General features: G+C 42.4%; 1 protein-coding gene across 4 annotated transcripts in view; it reads right to left on the reverse strand.

Moving 5' to 3' along the window:
- Nucleotides 1-15536, reverse strand: part of fras1 (Fraser extracellular matrix complex subunit 1) — a 316636-nt gene that overhangs the window by 9887 nt on the left and 291213 nt on the right. For all 4 annotated transcript variants that reach the window (XM_084946695.1, XM_084946697.1, XM_084946696.1 and 1 more), the window contains 16 exons: nt 14895-15045; nt 10095-10254; nt 9831-9999; nt 9029-9275; nt 8542-8886; nt 6437-6597; nt 5741-5888; nt 5445-5650; nt 5206-5362; nt 3728-3928; nt 3449-3636; nt 2727-3002; nt 2350-2582; nt 2104-2264; nt 1595-1809; nt 164-314 (listed from right to left, as the gene is read on the reverse strand). In XM_084946695.1, the coding sequence (XP_084802821.1) occupies nt 164-314; nt 1595-1809; nt 2104-2264; nt 2350-2582; nt 2727-3002; nt 3449-3636; nt 3728-3928; nt 5206-5362; nt 5445-5650; nt 5741-5888; nt 6437-6597; nt 8542-8886; nt 9029-9275; nt 9831-9999; nt 10095-10254; nt 14895-15045 (3169 nt within the window). The remainder of the gene's footprint in view (nt 1-163; nt 315-1594; nt 1810-2103; nt 2265-2349; nt 2583-2726; nt 3003-3448; nt 3637-3727; nt 3929-5205; nt 5363-5444; nt 5651-5740; nt 5889-6436; nt 6598-8541; nt 8887-9028; nt 9276-9830; nt 10000-10094; nt 10255-14894; nt 15046-15536) is intronic.

Raw genomic sequence — 15536 nt, forward strand, 5'->3', positions numbered from 1 at the left:
TTTTCATCATTATCCCATTTTTCAGAAAGGAAATAAACATTGTTACCCTGCACAATGAAAGCAAAACTACAATGTGAAACCAAAACACATCCCGCTATATGTTTACATCCAGGACTGTAGACAATAATAAGGTGAGCAGAGTTCATAAACATAAACTCCTGACCTGTCCTCCAGAGCACGGTGTCATAGAAGAAAGAGAACTCCATCTCGGTGTGATGCTCCAGAGAGGCCCAGCCTCTCGGGGCTGTGACGTAGATGTAGGAGACATAGAGAGGAACCTGCACCGTCAGGAAGGACTGAGCAGAGTCCCGAACCTGGAAGAATAGCAGCAGCCTTTAATGTTAATTCTCTCAGAGGGTCACAGAGAACTTTCTTCTGTTTGTGAGGACTTTACACACAGTACAGATCATTATTTCACCATCAAATAGATGCACTATGATTACATGATGGACGCCCACATCCCAACACAGTCACGGTCCCAGGTTCTGTTTCTGGGGCTGTCTACATGTACCCTATCCTGCAATCACTCCTGTGCATATTTTAGACCTTTCTCATGTCAAATGCCTTTATCTGTGCCTCCTCATCTCCTCTGTTCTCCCGCCTGTAACCTGAAAATCAATCAGTCCGACGTTGAAGACTGAGGAGAAATATAAACCCATCGAAGTGCTTTAACCTGCATTTGTGCACACAGAGACTTCTTTAAATCTTTTAATAGTATGAACTGTAGATGATGATATTCAATGTGTTTGCAGTTTTATGTTGAGGAAATTATGAAAATTGTTCCACAGTTTTTTGGGAGGTTTTTTTTTTTTGCAGATTGTTGAACCTCTGCCCATCTTTACTCATTAGAAACTTCCTGTGATGTTCTTTTTACACCCAGTCTGTTACTGACATGTTGCCAGCAAACCAAAATCACTTCCCAGCCTTCTGTTGCTCCTGTCTCAACTTTTTCGAGGTGTGTTGCTGACATCAAAATCAAAATGAGCTAAAGTTTTCCATAAAGTAGTGAAATGTGTCAATTTAAACATGCGATGTGTTTTCTATGTTTTATTGAGAATGATATGGGTTTAAACAATCAAGAATGCACAGGTGTGTCCTCTGCAGGGGTGTTTTTCCATTTAAATATAAAAACCAAACTACACCTGCACTGTCATAGGTTACTGAAAATGAAGCTCCTAAGCAACAACTTCTCATTTAAGTAAATGCACGTTGCATTCTCTCCTCGTATCGCTTGCTCGCCTCCTTCACTTGGGTCTCTGGAGGGAGGGACTAAGACGTGAGGAGAGAAGTCAATGATGTGCAGTCTGGGGATAGTTTTGTCTTTCCTTAGTCAAGACATCTGTTTTCTGCTCCCAGTGGTCTTCTTGTATTCTTCTTGTTTTTGTGTTATGCTTTTAGATTCCTTTATGAGTAACCTTTTTTCCCCTCTATCTCCCCCATTTTACCTTCTTCATCTTTGCTGCCAGTGAGTTTTATAACTGATTTTTAAAATCAATTTGTTTTGTTTTTGCACGTTTCTGCACACAGAAATAACTCTTCCATAACAACTGAGAGTGACTGTTTTAAAGACTCTGCCTTTGACCGTCCTACGCACCTGGAAGTCCGCGGTGACTGAGCCCCCGCACACGTCGATGAGTTCTGTCATGTCGTAGTAGGCATCGAAGGTCCAGATGCAGCTCTTGAGGTTGAGGTGCTTATAGAACTGGAGGCTCTTGCCCTCGCGGACGTTGGGGTTGAACTGGTAGGGGCGGTCGTAGCCGGGCCCCAGAGAGATGCTGTCATACGATACATCATCGAGGAAGCCCGACTCTGAGGAAGAATGTTGTCAAAGAAAAGTAAGAAAACTACACGTCTGGTTTAATAATTATTTTTTAAATCGATCAGGAAATCTTGCAAGCATTGATTAAAATTGGCTGCCTGTAAAATATTAAACCACGAGAAGATGACGCTGACTGCAGCAGAAAATTAAAGAATTTTAATATGGTGGTAATTCAAACGTGAGCCCTAGATACTGTAAATGGTTCAAATGTGGATCTGATCACACTGCAGCCTCCTGAAGATGAAATTTCCAGCTGTGAGGAGGTCTGTGTTTGTGTGACTGACCGGCGATCCCCTGAAGGTCTTTGAGGGTGACCAGGTTGGAGCAGACGTGCTGCTGCCTGTAGATCGACTCTGACAGCAGGAAGTGAAGGTTGTGCAGCGGCATGGTGGAAACCAGGGGGAGCATTCCATCCTGATGGGGGATCTGGACTGAGATGTGGATCCTAAACCGGGACATACAGAGAAGAGCAGAAATTAGCATAAACTCTTGGTGAAGATGCTTATCTGGTTTAAAAAGCCGCTACGGACCGGTTGGGGTGCTCTTTGTGCTTGACGTCTAAGTATTTGAGTGTGGCGATGAAGGATTGAGCCTGGAAGCCTCTGGCGGTGCCCGTGGTGACGGGTGTGTGGCAGATGGAGCCCTCTGTGCCGATGGTGGCGATGTTGCTCCTCAGCGGTGTTCCCAGGTGTCCAGCTTTGTCTCTGGCCTGAGCCACGCAGCGAACGTGGAAGCGCCGGCTGAAATAAATGCTGTCCAGAACCTGAGAGACATGAGAGTTTCCACACACAGGGGAAAATTTTTAAACATAATTTTATTGTCTTACTGCCAATAAATCCTATTAAATAACAACCTAATGTATTCACCTCTTAATTTCAGATTTATTTGACTCCTTAGTTTAACTCACCATATGGTTGACGCTAGTATACGGGGTTGTATCTGTGACCGTCTCAAAGGGGGATCGGGCACCGCTGGTGTCAGTGGGAGCCGCCACTTCCCACGAGAAGTGAACTTGGGTCTGGTTGATTCCCGCCTCCTCACAGCGCTCCTTCATCACAGAGTACTTGGGGTAATGAGGGTCACAGGGGGTGACACACACCAGAGGGTAACCTGGAGAGGGAGTCTTCTTGCTGCCCTCTTTGATCACCTCCTGGACATGATCGTAGTCAGCGAGAGAGACAACCTGAGCAGGAAGGAGGGTGGGAGATCGTGTAAATGAGAGGAGTTCAGCTTTTACATTTCAAAGGGCTTGCGTACGAAACACAGTATGAGATTCCTCCTAAAAAGTCGTTTGGGGTAAAATCACCCACCATATAATATTTTAATGGCAGCTGAATAGATATATTCATTGCAAGTGGTTCTGGTAAATGCATAAGAAATGTAAAAGCCTATAAACAAGTGCCTGAGGGAAAATTCTGCCCACGTTTGCTGCTGCTTTTTTGGAGTTCTCTGAATATGTATTAGGGGAGAGATGTGCTTTTGCCAGGAGTGGAGACGTTTCAAGTGACAGGTTCTCTAACAAAAGATTAAGTTCTCAGCTGAATGCTAAAGTTCTCCTAAAGGCTGAACATATCCTCCACTTCTGCTATTCTACTGCTCCTGCTTCATGTATCCTCCAAGGTTCCTTACAATAGGCGTGGCAGGTAGGATGAGACTTCCTGCCGCCTCCTGATCCAGAATGGTCACTGTGGCCATTGTGATCTCCCCAAGCACTGCCTCCACCGGGTCATCAGGCCCAAGGACCAATGAGAAGGACTCGTGCCACTCTCTGTCCTCATTGGACAAAATCTCCACTTTAAAGAGGATGTGGTCCATGCCTATGGAGAAAAAAAAACATATTTACTCCCAGTAAAATCATCCCACTAACACTCTTCCCAAGTCCCAACGAGGAGCATTTTCAGCACTTACCCGGGGTGAATTTAAGCACTCGACTCTTGGGATTGTAGTCGACTCCAGATTGGGCCGATCCATCCCGGGTGCTGCAACGGATCTTGGACGTTCGGTCCAGATCTCCTCTGCGGATCACTTTGATGTTGAGCACTTCGATGCCATCTGGACCGGGAGGCTCTCTCACCTGATAGGACGCCTGCTCGAACTCAATGGTGGGAGCTGGAGGAACGGGAGAAGTCTGACTGTCAATCATTTGCACATATAAAACTTTTAATCAGCTTCCAAAATAACAGGTGCATCCAATTAAAACTTATAGAACAGCGGTATATTAAAACCCACCTCCATTAAGGTTTTACTTAAGGTTTTCTTTTTTTTTGATGGAAATAAATAAATACAAACGTCAGGCACCAGGCGATAATTAAAAATGAACCTGTCAGGGAATCAATTCGTGTCACATACATCTGTGCTTCGGGAGGATTTTTTAACATTATTTGTTGAAGTTGACTAAAAGTAAAAATGAGGAACATTATCTTAAAATTAGTTTGGAAATCAGGAGCAAGTTCAACATCCATCCATCCATTCGCGTCCGCTTATCCTTTTCAGGGTCGCGGGGGGCGCCGGAGCCTATCCCAGCTGTCATAGGGCGAGAGGCGGGGTACACCCTGGACAGGTCGCCAGTCTGTCGCAGGGCTAACACACAGAGACAGACAACCATTCGCACTCACATTCACACCTATGGGCAATTTAGGTTGTTCAATTAACCTATCCCCACAAAGTGCATGTCTTTGGACTGTGGGAGGAGCAAGTTCAACATACTCAGGATATTTTATCCATACCAGGCTTCAGTTATTCTAACATCAGCAATTAGGCTGAGGGGTCACCCACAATAAACATGAAGCAATAATTTTGAGTAAAGTGAGGCAGTCTTGTTTTTCAAAACGGCTTCTTTGAGCCCACGGATAGTTCATAGTTCAAAAAGTGCAAGTAGACTATGATATACCTCAAATATGCAGTCAACAGGAAACAAAAGGAATGGTGACGACGTTTTCATTGGTTATTAAATCTGAATAAACCCATCACCCAGTAATTCACAACTTAGTTTTGAGAGTTTTGTTCAGGAACCATTTCAATATTTGCAAAAAAAAAAAAAAAAAAGTGAGAATGTCGTTTTTTTTTCTTTTCTATATTCTAAGAAAAAAGTCAGACTTTGCACTTTAAACTCAGAATTATGACTTTTTTCTTAGATTTCTGAAAAAAAAAAAAAAAAAAAGATGTGCCCACTTTTATTTCCTCCTCTTCCGTACCAGCCGCCTCCTATTAAGAAAATGTTTTTTCAAAATAAAAGTCCTCAGCTTCTTTCATGTTAGTATCAGATAAAGGATGTAAAATGTATATATGTAGCTCTTTTTATGATATAAAACCTATCATTATTCAATGACAGCATATCAGTAAATCCTGTTTAATGTGAATCACATGGCGATCAAGCGCCTGCTTACCATCTTCATCATTGGTGATGGTTACAGTGACAATATCATTAGCTCCCACCATGGCGCCGCTCCAGTGGTCACTGAGCGGTGTACCGAGATGCACCTGAAACTCCTCCTCAGGCTCGAAGACTGAGTCGTCGATGATGTGAACTGTGCAGTTTTTCACCTGGAAAATCGAAGCACCCTGATGAGCAGAGTCTGAGAACAAGGACACAAACATCAGGTCACATTTTGACTCAACATTTTACCTTCTCTCCTTTGAGGAAAGTGATGCGCGACTCATCTGCATTCCTTCTCTCCTCAAAGTCGTCCATCACCATGGCGGACATGGTCCGGGTGAAACAGCGCACCGATGACTTGAAGGAGAGGTCGCCGGTCCGGATGATGGGGATGTGGAGAAGGTTATCCTTCTCCTTCACGGTGTAGGAGCTCTTCTCAAACTGCATGTTAGGAACTGAGAGAGAGCGAGCAACATCTGATCAATGAAGGGTGTTTGACATGACACACGTGTATTAAAGCCTGTGATTGTTCTGTGAGGACGTACTGTCCTGGAACGTGTCCGTGATGATGACGTTGGCTTCATAGGGCTCTTGGAGGACAGCACCCTGAGGAGAACTGAGGAACACCACGAAGGACTCAGACCCCTCGATGGACGGGTTCTGGATGTCATCCATGATGGTTAAACTGCACGTCTGCTTAAAAAAGGGAAGTCAGATCAAATGATTTGCAAGGGTTATACGGGTTAATCTGTTATTAATCGAGGAATAAAAACACCTTCCTGGTAGCTGCAGTAGAAACTTGGTGAGCTCGGCTGATGATGTTATAAAAAAATGTTCATCTACTGTATGTAAAGATGTCAGTGTTGAAGAATTAATTCAGATCCAGCTGTGTACAAGTGCTGACACCGTTCTACGCATCCCAGAGGCAAAACTTCATACAGCGTATCCAGTTCAAGCTGCTTTATCTGCTCACAGTCTCAAGTGTTTTTGTTTGGGACGATAACATAACTGTGACATCTGTGCTGGGGTCTCCGTGCTATTTTCACTGTTGTAGCAAAATCATTGCCACTCCTAAAGTTGGACAAAAGTTGACCTACCTGAGGTTAACTGACTGCAGTGTGAGGGTGCATTTAATAAAAAAGGATGATGGATGTTTTCTTTAATCACCCATCACACAGAACATGTAGAACAAGAGAAACAACATAACTGTTTCATTCTTAAAATATAAACTATAACTATACCTCGTCGGTTTTTCCAGGTTTGAATTCCACTTTCTTGGAGCTGGGAATGTAGTCGACCCCGGGGCTGGCTGACGGAGGGTCTGAAGGTCGGGTGGCGCACCACACAGAGGTCAGCGAGGACAGGTCGCTGCCATGACGCAGCACTGGTATTTCAATTGTGCCTGAGAGAGGGGAAAAGTGAAATGCAAGGTGAAAAAATGTGAAATGTGGGAAGTTGCTGTGTTTTTGAGGGGGTTACAAGATATTAATAACTCTAATTTACAAAGTTGTTTTGATCTTTACATAGAAAGTAATTTAAATCCTGATCTAAGAACAAAGTGACACAGAAACTGAATCTCGCAGCTTCTTTTAGCTGCAACTAATGATACTGTCTGTTCAACACTGTGGGGAAGATACCTTTGTATCAAAGATTAAAGCTACGCCAGCGAGAAGAAGGAGAAAAAGAAAGAAGTGGAAGAAGTTCAGCAGAAAGATGAGGCGCAGTGTAGCTGTCAGTGATGCTAATTATAAGAGAGGAAACAATCTATTCTGTGTCATGCTCCAAAACACGTCCCCTGTTCCTAAATAAATGAAACAAGTAAAATATCACAGAGTGCAGTGATCTAACTGACAAATAAGATAACTGACGATGAGAAATGTTTCCACAAAACATGATGCACGTAAACTGGTTACACTAATATCATTAAATGTAACCATTATGAAACCTCCCATACCAAAGGCTACTTTCTAACAACTATTGGAAATGCCCTAAATTCCTAATGGAGAGCTATAAGAATAGGCATCACTTCAAACAACTCATATAAAAAAGTAATAAAGAAAATATAACCATTACTTATAAATGTAATTTTTTTAAATATTAAATCATTGTAAATACTGTCATGTGTACAAACACCTAATATTATAATGTATGGTAATAAATGTGTATCAAATAATTATTTTATAAATTATTCATGACGTACTGATGATAAAAATTATGTTCTGATGACATTGCATATAACATTTTTACATTATGTATTTCTTAACGATGACCTTAGACGTTATTGTTGTTTGATTAAGGTTTCAAAGGCTTCATTTAAAGCTGCTGCCAGGATATGCAGATGGATTACCAGTGAAACCAGTGACACCAGTCTTCCACCTAAGTCCTAACATGATCCTAAAGTGGCCTTCTCTCTTCTATTTTATATCTGCTTGTGTTTCGTAGCCTGTTTAGGCCCTGTCCAGGACTGGAGCTTCTACTTCCGCTTTCTGCCATCTCCTCCAGCTCCCAGCTCCCAGTCTGTCACTGTGCTTGATTGTTCTGGTACCCCAGTCCCTGCTTCAATCAAGCCGCACCATCAATCACACCACCAGCTTAAAATGAGCAGCAAAGCAGAGCTTATTATTCAGAGCTGCTTTGAGCTGCCATGCCACTCTGTCAGTCTGTATTATTTAGACTGTACCTTGACTGTGTTGCTTTAAATGTACTTTGGCTTTGTGCTGTTTTTAACTAGTTACACCTGTACTTTATATTTATTTGCTTCATTTTCAACTCGGGCACTAGCTTCTATTTTGGCTGCATAACCTCTCAGTGTTTCTGGAGAGTGGAGCAGTGATCATCTCCAACATTCACACGTGATAAAAGTTTGTCTGTGAAGGTTCTCAGTCATCCAGGTCATCGTAGTCTAAGGGGCTTGGAAAGAAAAGCGTCTGGACTTCTTTGAGTTTCCTTGAAGCCTAGTTGGGTTTTTTATTTGTTATTATTTGTGATGAAAGTGAAACTACGCAGTGAGTGGGTTCACAGGTTTTATGCCAACCCAAGTGCCAACTCTTACACTCTTAAAATATCATACTAACATTAATGTTTGTTTATAGATCATTTATACAGTCAAAAAAATTATTACTACTAGTTAGAATGCTAATAATAAATATGTGTAACGAAAGTTTAATTAACTACTAATCTATCATTCATTACTAATGATTATTGTGAAGTGCACTAGTTTTTTATAGGAAGCTATTAGCCGTTTGAAATACTTAATTTTTTTAACGTAAATTTAATTTAATTACGCAATAAGAAATATGAATTCATAAAGACATTACGCTGGTGGATGCACGAAAAAGGCTCATACCAGCATCTTCGCTGAAAGTAAACGTGGCGTTTCCAAGAGAAACAGTCGATGCATCGTTGGGTCCATCAATAATGACCTTGGCCACCGACACGTCGCCCATGCGTGCGTTATCAGAGGCGTCTGAAAGCACCAGCTCGAACTCCTCGGACAGTTCGTACTCGCTGTCATCGATGAGCTTAACATCACAGGTGGACATGCTGACTCCAGGACCGAAGATCACTCGGTTGTCGGTGGTCATGCCGCGGCTCTTGTAGTCAGAGCCGGACTCCAGAGCGTGGAGGCTGCTGCCCTGTGCTGACTTGGCTACGGTGTAACAGAGAGCAGAGACTGTGCTGGAGGTATCACCTGAGCAGAAATGAAGTGAGACAACAAGGTCATACAGTGTGTGCAGGAATTAAAGTGAAAATGAAAAGAAAGAAATTATGAGAAAATTCTTATGAAACATTCGTGAAACATGAAATGTTAGAAACTCCTCTGCAGTGTTTACCTTTCCTTTCAATGGGAGCATGGATTAAGCCTGAGCTTTCATTGACGTGGTAAATCTTCTTGTCAAACTGCAAAGTGGGTTCGTCTTCTGTGTCGTTGATGTTGACGACAGCGCGCGTGTTTCCACCCAGCAGCGCGTACACGGGCATGCTGAGCTCCACATGGAAGCTCTCGATGCCCTCAAACACCTTGTCGTCGTTAATGACTATAGTGCACACCTTTGTGTCCTCACGCTCATCAAACTGCACCTGGAAAACAATGAGAAGGAGGCATTAAAGAAGTGATTACAAAACCTTGACTTAACATAGGCTAGTTATAGATGATACACTTCACTGAATGTCAAGTAAAGCAAAGTGTTCCCACTTTACTGAATCTTTTGCCTCCTCAAACCTCCATGTACACAAAGGAGTAGCTCAGGGTTCCATATTAGGACCACTGATGTTTTGTAGTACAAACATCACGTTCCTGTTGCACTCCACTTAAAACTGATGAAAATGCAAAAAGATTCCAGGTTCACGTTACTCCCAAGATGTTAAGGTCAAAAACTGCTCGATGCTGTGGATCTGTTTTTATGCTTGATCCTGTGGTCCACAAGTTCATGAACAGGAAAGTAAGACCTAACCTTGGATTACTTTGTTGTTACAAAGATAAATAAGATTTTAGCAGCATTTGAAATTTAGCAAATAATTTGAAGAAAATTACTGGTTTCCAGACTAAATGAAGAACACAAACTCACGGGAGAGAAATAAAATCAATTAAAAGAGAAATGTTCATTTTTTAAACGTGGAATATCGAGTTTCTACCTGCCCAGCATATTCCACGTAGTCCTGCTGTCCAGGTCTGGATCCGACGCTGCTCGTGGAGGTGGCGCTGCCCTGTTCAGTGCGGCAGAGCACGATGGCGTACTGGTTGAGATTACCGGTTCGCTTCACGGTCACCGCCACTGTGCCGGCCTTCTCACTCACATTGTAGCTGTGGTGCCATTAGAAGAAGTAGGAAGGTAAAAGGGTGGGTGTCCAACAGATAATCTTTATAAAATATGTATATTTTTTTGAAATGGTGCAGACCTTTTGTGCTCAAAGCTGATGAGGGACCACTGGATGTGGAAGACGTTGTCACTGACCACATTTGGTTTGCTGTCTTTGACCAGGAACTTGAAGTTGTCCATGGTTTCCTGGACGTTCTCCTGATGAAGCACGTACCGGATCAGACCCAGATTGATATCGGCTACAAAGAAAAAAAGCCACATTAGTAACGATCAAACACTAGCATTATTGCTTCTTTACGGTTTTAGTACAAGACAAAGAGGACTGGAGCAGAGAATGTCTAAATTTGAAATCTCGCTCTGACTTCTGGTCACGAATACAGTTTTAACTAACGGGCTTATCTAAATGTATTTCTCTGTCTTCTGTTTTTTAGTGTTAGTGCTTCTTCATCAGTTCATTCATGTCTACCAATTGTTTTTTATGTTTCAATCACTTCTTGTTTCAGTAGCCGTTTGGCTTGATTTATTACTTTGTTACCGCCATGTTTTCTTCCACCCAGCAATGCTTTTCTGATCCTCCAGAGGATCCCAAGGAGATCTCAGGCCAGATGAGACATAAAGTATAAGCTCTCTGGTTTCTGGGTCTTGCTTATAATTTCCTTTCAGTTAGGTGTGCACTGATAATCTCTAAAGGAAAAATACCCAGGTGAGATCCAGCTGGATGTCTTAGAGCCTCACCCTGAAGTTGAGCTCAACGCTGCCTCAGAAGGAGATGAACATAATTATTTAAGCCATTCAGACTCAATTTTAATAAAATGCCAGTATTAAGAAGTGAACTGACTCAGATCAGGTCTGATGGGAGTCAGTCAAAAACGACCACACAGGTTCAAAATGTGCTGAAAACAATGTTTTAAATATGCCAAAAATGTCACAAAGCACTGCAGCAGGTTTTTAAATCAGCAGGAGAGCCAAATTCACACGATGGTCTTTAAAGACAATTAGTGCTGATTTTTATGCTTGCACACAAATTTACTGTGAGGAGGGGGACACCCAAAAAAGACTGATTGAATCTTAATAGTAAAAATCTTTTGCAAAGAAGGCATTTCTTGGAAAATATCACTTCCATAATTTGCAGCCTTGGGCCAATTCACAATACTTGGAGAAATAAAATAGCCTGGAAATGAATGTGAAAGTTATTATTGGCTCTGGGTTTCTGCTCATTTACACCTTCCACAGAAGGTTGTAGAAAAGGAAACACTTAGATGAGAGCCCCACTGCTTCACAATTGGCCAAATGACCTTCAGGAAGCTCAGCATAAACACCACAGAGATGAAGACAGTACTAAATTATGCATTAATATCCAGAATAGTAATATCTCAAACATAATTTTAGATTGAGTACAAGCATTTGGCAGAATATGGGAGCAAATGCTCACAGTCGGGATGATGTTGACAGTTTGTACTAGAAATCTCACCTGTTTTATTTATTCATATTGCCTCCATCTCTCGCGCTCAGGCTAAGGGTTATTTCACTTATTGTAAATTTATTATCATTAAGAAAATGATGTTTACAAGCTTCAAATTGAGCATGCGACACATCAAAGTGGCTGTTTATACTTGCTCTCTGCAGCCTGGAGGATCAACATTTTACAACAGCAGGCTGACACTGATCCTCGTCTGCAGCCTTGAGGTGAACATAAGCGGGCTCATAATGAGAGCACTGCTGATTTAAACTGCAAATTAGCTGAGTAAACGTGTGCAACAGGAAATACAGCAGATAGGTGGTGTCATTCAGCGGAGAAATGATCAGAGCGAAGAATGTGGGGTCAAGCTTTTGTCCCTCCTTCTCACTGTGAAGGCAAAATGTAAAGGAGTCTTTTGTTTTCCCCTCCTCTACCTTCCAACAGGCACAGAGTTTTATCTGCAGCGGCACGAAGGATGCAGGATGAACAGAAGAGGGCACCGATGCAACACTGAACTGGTGCAGTGAAGGAAACAGGTGGCTCTCTATACACTGATAGAGAAGTCTTTGTGGTTTATGTCATCCGCTGAGGGAGTTTAGAAGGAAAGCCCAGGAGCAGCGGGTTTCCAATATGTGAGTCCCAACTGCTCTGAGGCATAGCTAATCCTCAGGCATTAAAAAGTCCTTCAAATGAAACTATCTCAGAAGAGAAAAAAGATTGAACTTGAAGGGAGTCAGAAAGCCATGGCTTCATTTTAAAGAGTCATAAGGGTTTGATTTGGAAACATAAACTGGCACCAACTGCAGCTGTACACAGTATATCCCAACTATGACTGCGGTGATCCCACACTAACCTGATAAGATAACCATCCTGCATATCAAAAAGTAGCCTTCATTTTTCCTTTTAATATCGTACACCATCAGCCCATTGATGTGAGTTTTTAAAATGCACATGTAGTACATGGTTTATTAGTATTCACTATGACACAAAAAAGGAAAATTATCCTAATTTTTTATGAATATTTGAAGCAGGAAAAGCAAAAAAACATCAAAGCTCACAGGAGGAGGGGAAAAGCAAAACTGCACCCACTCTTTTGCTCAACCTGTGTTGAGCTGATGGAAATTTTCTTTGATATAAAATTCAGTTAAATTAAAATTATTGGTAGATCAGCAATCAGACCACTGCTTCCAAGGTAAACTGTGCTCATGGTCAAACAAACATCTTTATTCAAAGGAAAACAGTAAAAAATCTGACACCAGGGGACGAATGTGGACACAGTTCACTTTTCTGTTAGTTTGTTTTTGTCCACTGTCCTACTCTTGAGTGTGGTGGGGAATGTTGAGAATCCCATAAATAATTTATATTGATATTTCTGGGAGTAAAAAAAAAAGATTTACTGGTAAAAGAAAAATTCTTCTGCTTCTTGCAATTTTTTTAATTCTGTACCTATGCTGATAAAAATGCAGTTTCATGCAGTCAAAGCCAAAAGTTTTAGCTATGACTCAAAAAACTTTTAATTTGCTGATCTCTGACGGGCTTAGCTATCACATTTGCCTTGAATTGGTGCTCCACAATGCTCAAAATGAGATGACCTTTGAGGACACTTTAGTGGATAAGCACAATCGTGTGGATATCAGCTTCTGGACCAATCAGAAGCTGCTTTAAACACATCAGAGCTGCTTTTCCACCATCCCTGGACTCGCACCAGTTTGCATACAGGGAGAACCGGTCAACCGAGGATGCGATCGCCACAGTGCTGCACACATTACTGAAGCACTTGGAACACAGGAACACCTATGCACGGCTCCTCTTTGTAGACTACAGCTCGGCTTTTAATACCATCCGGCCATACAAACTCCGTCCCAAACTCCACCAACTGGGACTTAACTCCTCTCTGTGCAACTGGATTGTGGACTTCCTCACTAACCGTAGACAGAATGTCAGAGTGGGTAAGAACACCTCTTCCACCCTTGTGGTCAACACCGGTGCCCCTCAGGGGTGTGTCCTGAGCCCTCTGCTATACACTCTCTTCACCCATGACTGTATTTCCTCCTGCGCGTCCAATCTCATTGTTAAGTTTGCCGATGACACTACAGTGCTCGGACTTATATCCAACAACGATGAGACAAACTACAGGACAGAGGTGCAACAACTAGAGTCATGGTGCCACGACAATAACTTGGTCTTAAACACCAAAAAGACCAAGGAGATCATTGTAGATTTCCGGAGGAAGGGTCATAACAACCATCTGCCTCTCTTCATTGGCAGTGAGGCGGTGGAGAGGGTGAGTAGTTTTAAATTCTTGGGGGTAACTGTGACCGAGGACCTGTCCTGGGGCAACCATATCACCTCAGTTGCACGGAAGGCCCAACAGCGCCTCTACTACCTGAGGAGACTGCGGAGCGCACACATTCCCAGATCTCTGATGTTGAACTTCTACAACTGTGCCATCAGCAGTGTTCTGACGTATGGATTTCTAGTGTGGTTCCCCAGCTGCACCAAGGCCGATCAGCAAGCACTCCAGCGGGTGGTGAAAGAAGCTGGCAGAATTAGTGGAACAAGTCTGCCAGAGATTAGTAATATCTTCCCCACTCGCTGTCTGAGGAGGGTGCATAGTATCCTGCGGGACCAACATCACCCTGCGCGCCACCTTTTCCACCTGCTGCCCTCAGGGAGAAGGTACAGGTCTATACAGGCCAGAACATCCAGATTGGCCAACAGCCTGTATCCACAGGCTGTGAGGCTTCTGAACTCTCTGCCCCCCTCTCACGGACAATAACCATATCCAACTTTTTAATAGCACTGAACTGGTCTGCATTGGTGCATCATATCTTTATTCTCTTTCCCCCTCCTGTCCCCCACCCCTCTTTCTTAAATAGATAACTATCATATCTGACATCATATCTCACAGTACAATAATAATATTGTATGGGTTGCATTGTTGTACTTTGTCATGTTTCTCAGGTCTTTGTCTGAATTTCTTATGAACATTACTTGTCATGTTCTCATGTTGTTGCTAAGGATTGTCTTATTGCACTGGAGTCACACTGGGTTAAATATTTACACTTGGGTTTTAAGGGGTATTTATTATTTTCTTTATTATTGTATTTATGGGTTGTACGGAAGCTCCAAACGCAATTTCATTGTTCTCTGACAATGACAATAAATACTTATCTATCTATCTATCTAATCGGGATTTGGCCCCGATTGGTTCCAGCATGCCACAGAGAGTTGCAAAAGTTGCAAAGAAGAAGTGTCACCACTATAAATACAGACTCTCTGGATAAACTTGATGAACTGACTCTTTTTTTGGACAAGGATTGAAGCTGTCTGAGGAGGAGAAGTTAAGAGGGATGGGTTGTCTAATAAGTTAAACTGTTACTGCTGTAAAGATAAAGGCAACAGAGAGAGCTTCGGTACCTTGTGTGAATGTGGTAATAGGGTTCCCAGGTTTCAGCTTGCTCTCCAGGAAGCCGTGCTTTGGCTCTGTGGTGATTTCATAAACCAGCTGTCCATCATCTGTGTCCGGGTCCATGGTCAGCAGCTCCTTCTTGGTGATCAGATTGGTGGCCTGACAGACATCAGACAGGATTGACTCAAATTTCCTGTTTTTCAGTTTTCACCGCACAGAAATCATCTCACAGTGCAAGAATTCATTTCTGGGGATTTCATTCACAATGTCACACTATGATTCAGCTGAGCAGGAAGCTTTTCAATTTCAGCTTCCCTGATGTAGCTATCATAGCAAAAATACAGCTGTTAAGAGGCGTCGCCTCACTACTGGCTCAAAAAACAGAAATCAGCATATCCAACATCACAACACCAACTAAAAAACGTGTTTGCTTCTGTATCTGATCTCGACATTGACATTCAGCCAACAAAATTTTGAAGAGCCCCTCCTCTGAAGGGCAAAGTAGTTAACTTTTCTATTCTGTTAATAGACAGCATCTGGTTTATGTGGGTTATAAACTCACTAATTGTTCCAGTGAGTTTGGATAAGTTATTGGGAAATGCTATTGTACACACTGATCTCCCCACTTAAGTACAGATTAGCATCCAAAC

Source organism: Perissodus microlepis, chromosome 12, assembly GCF_051167445.1.
Source record: "Perissodus microlepis isolate ML-2025 ecotype Zambia chromosome 12, ASM5116744v1, whole genome shotgun sequence".
Lineage (NCBI taxonomy): Eukaryota > Metazoa > Chordata > Actinopteri > Cichliformes > Cichlidae > Perissodus > Perissodus microlepis.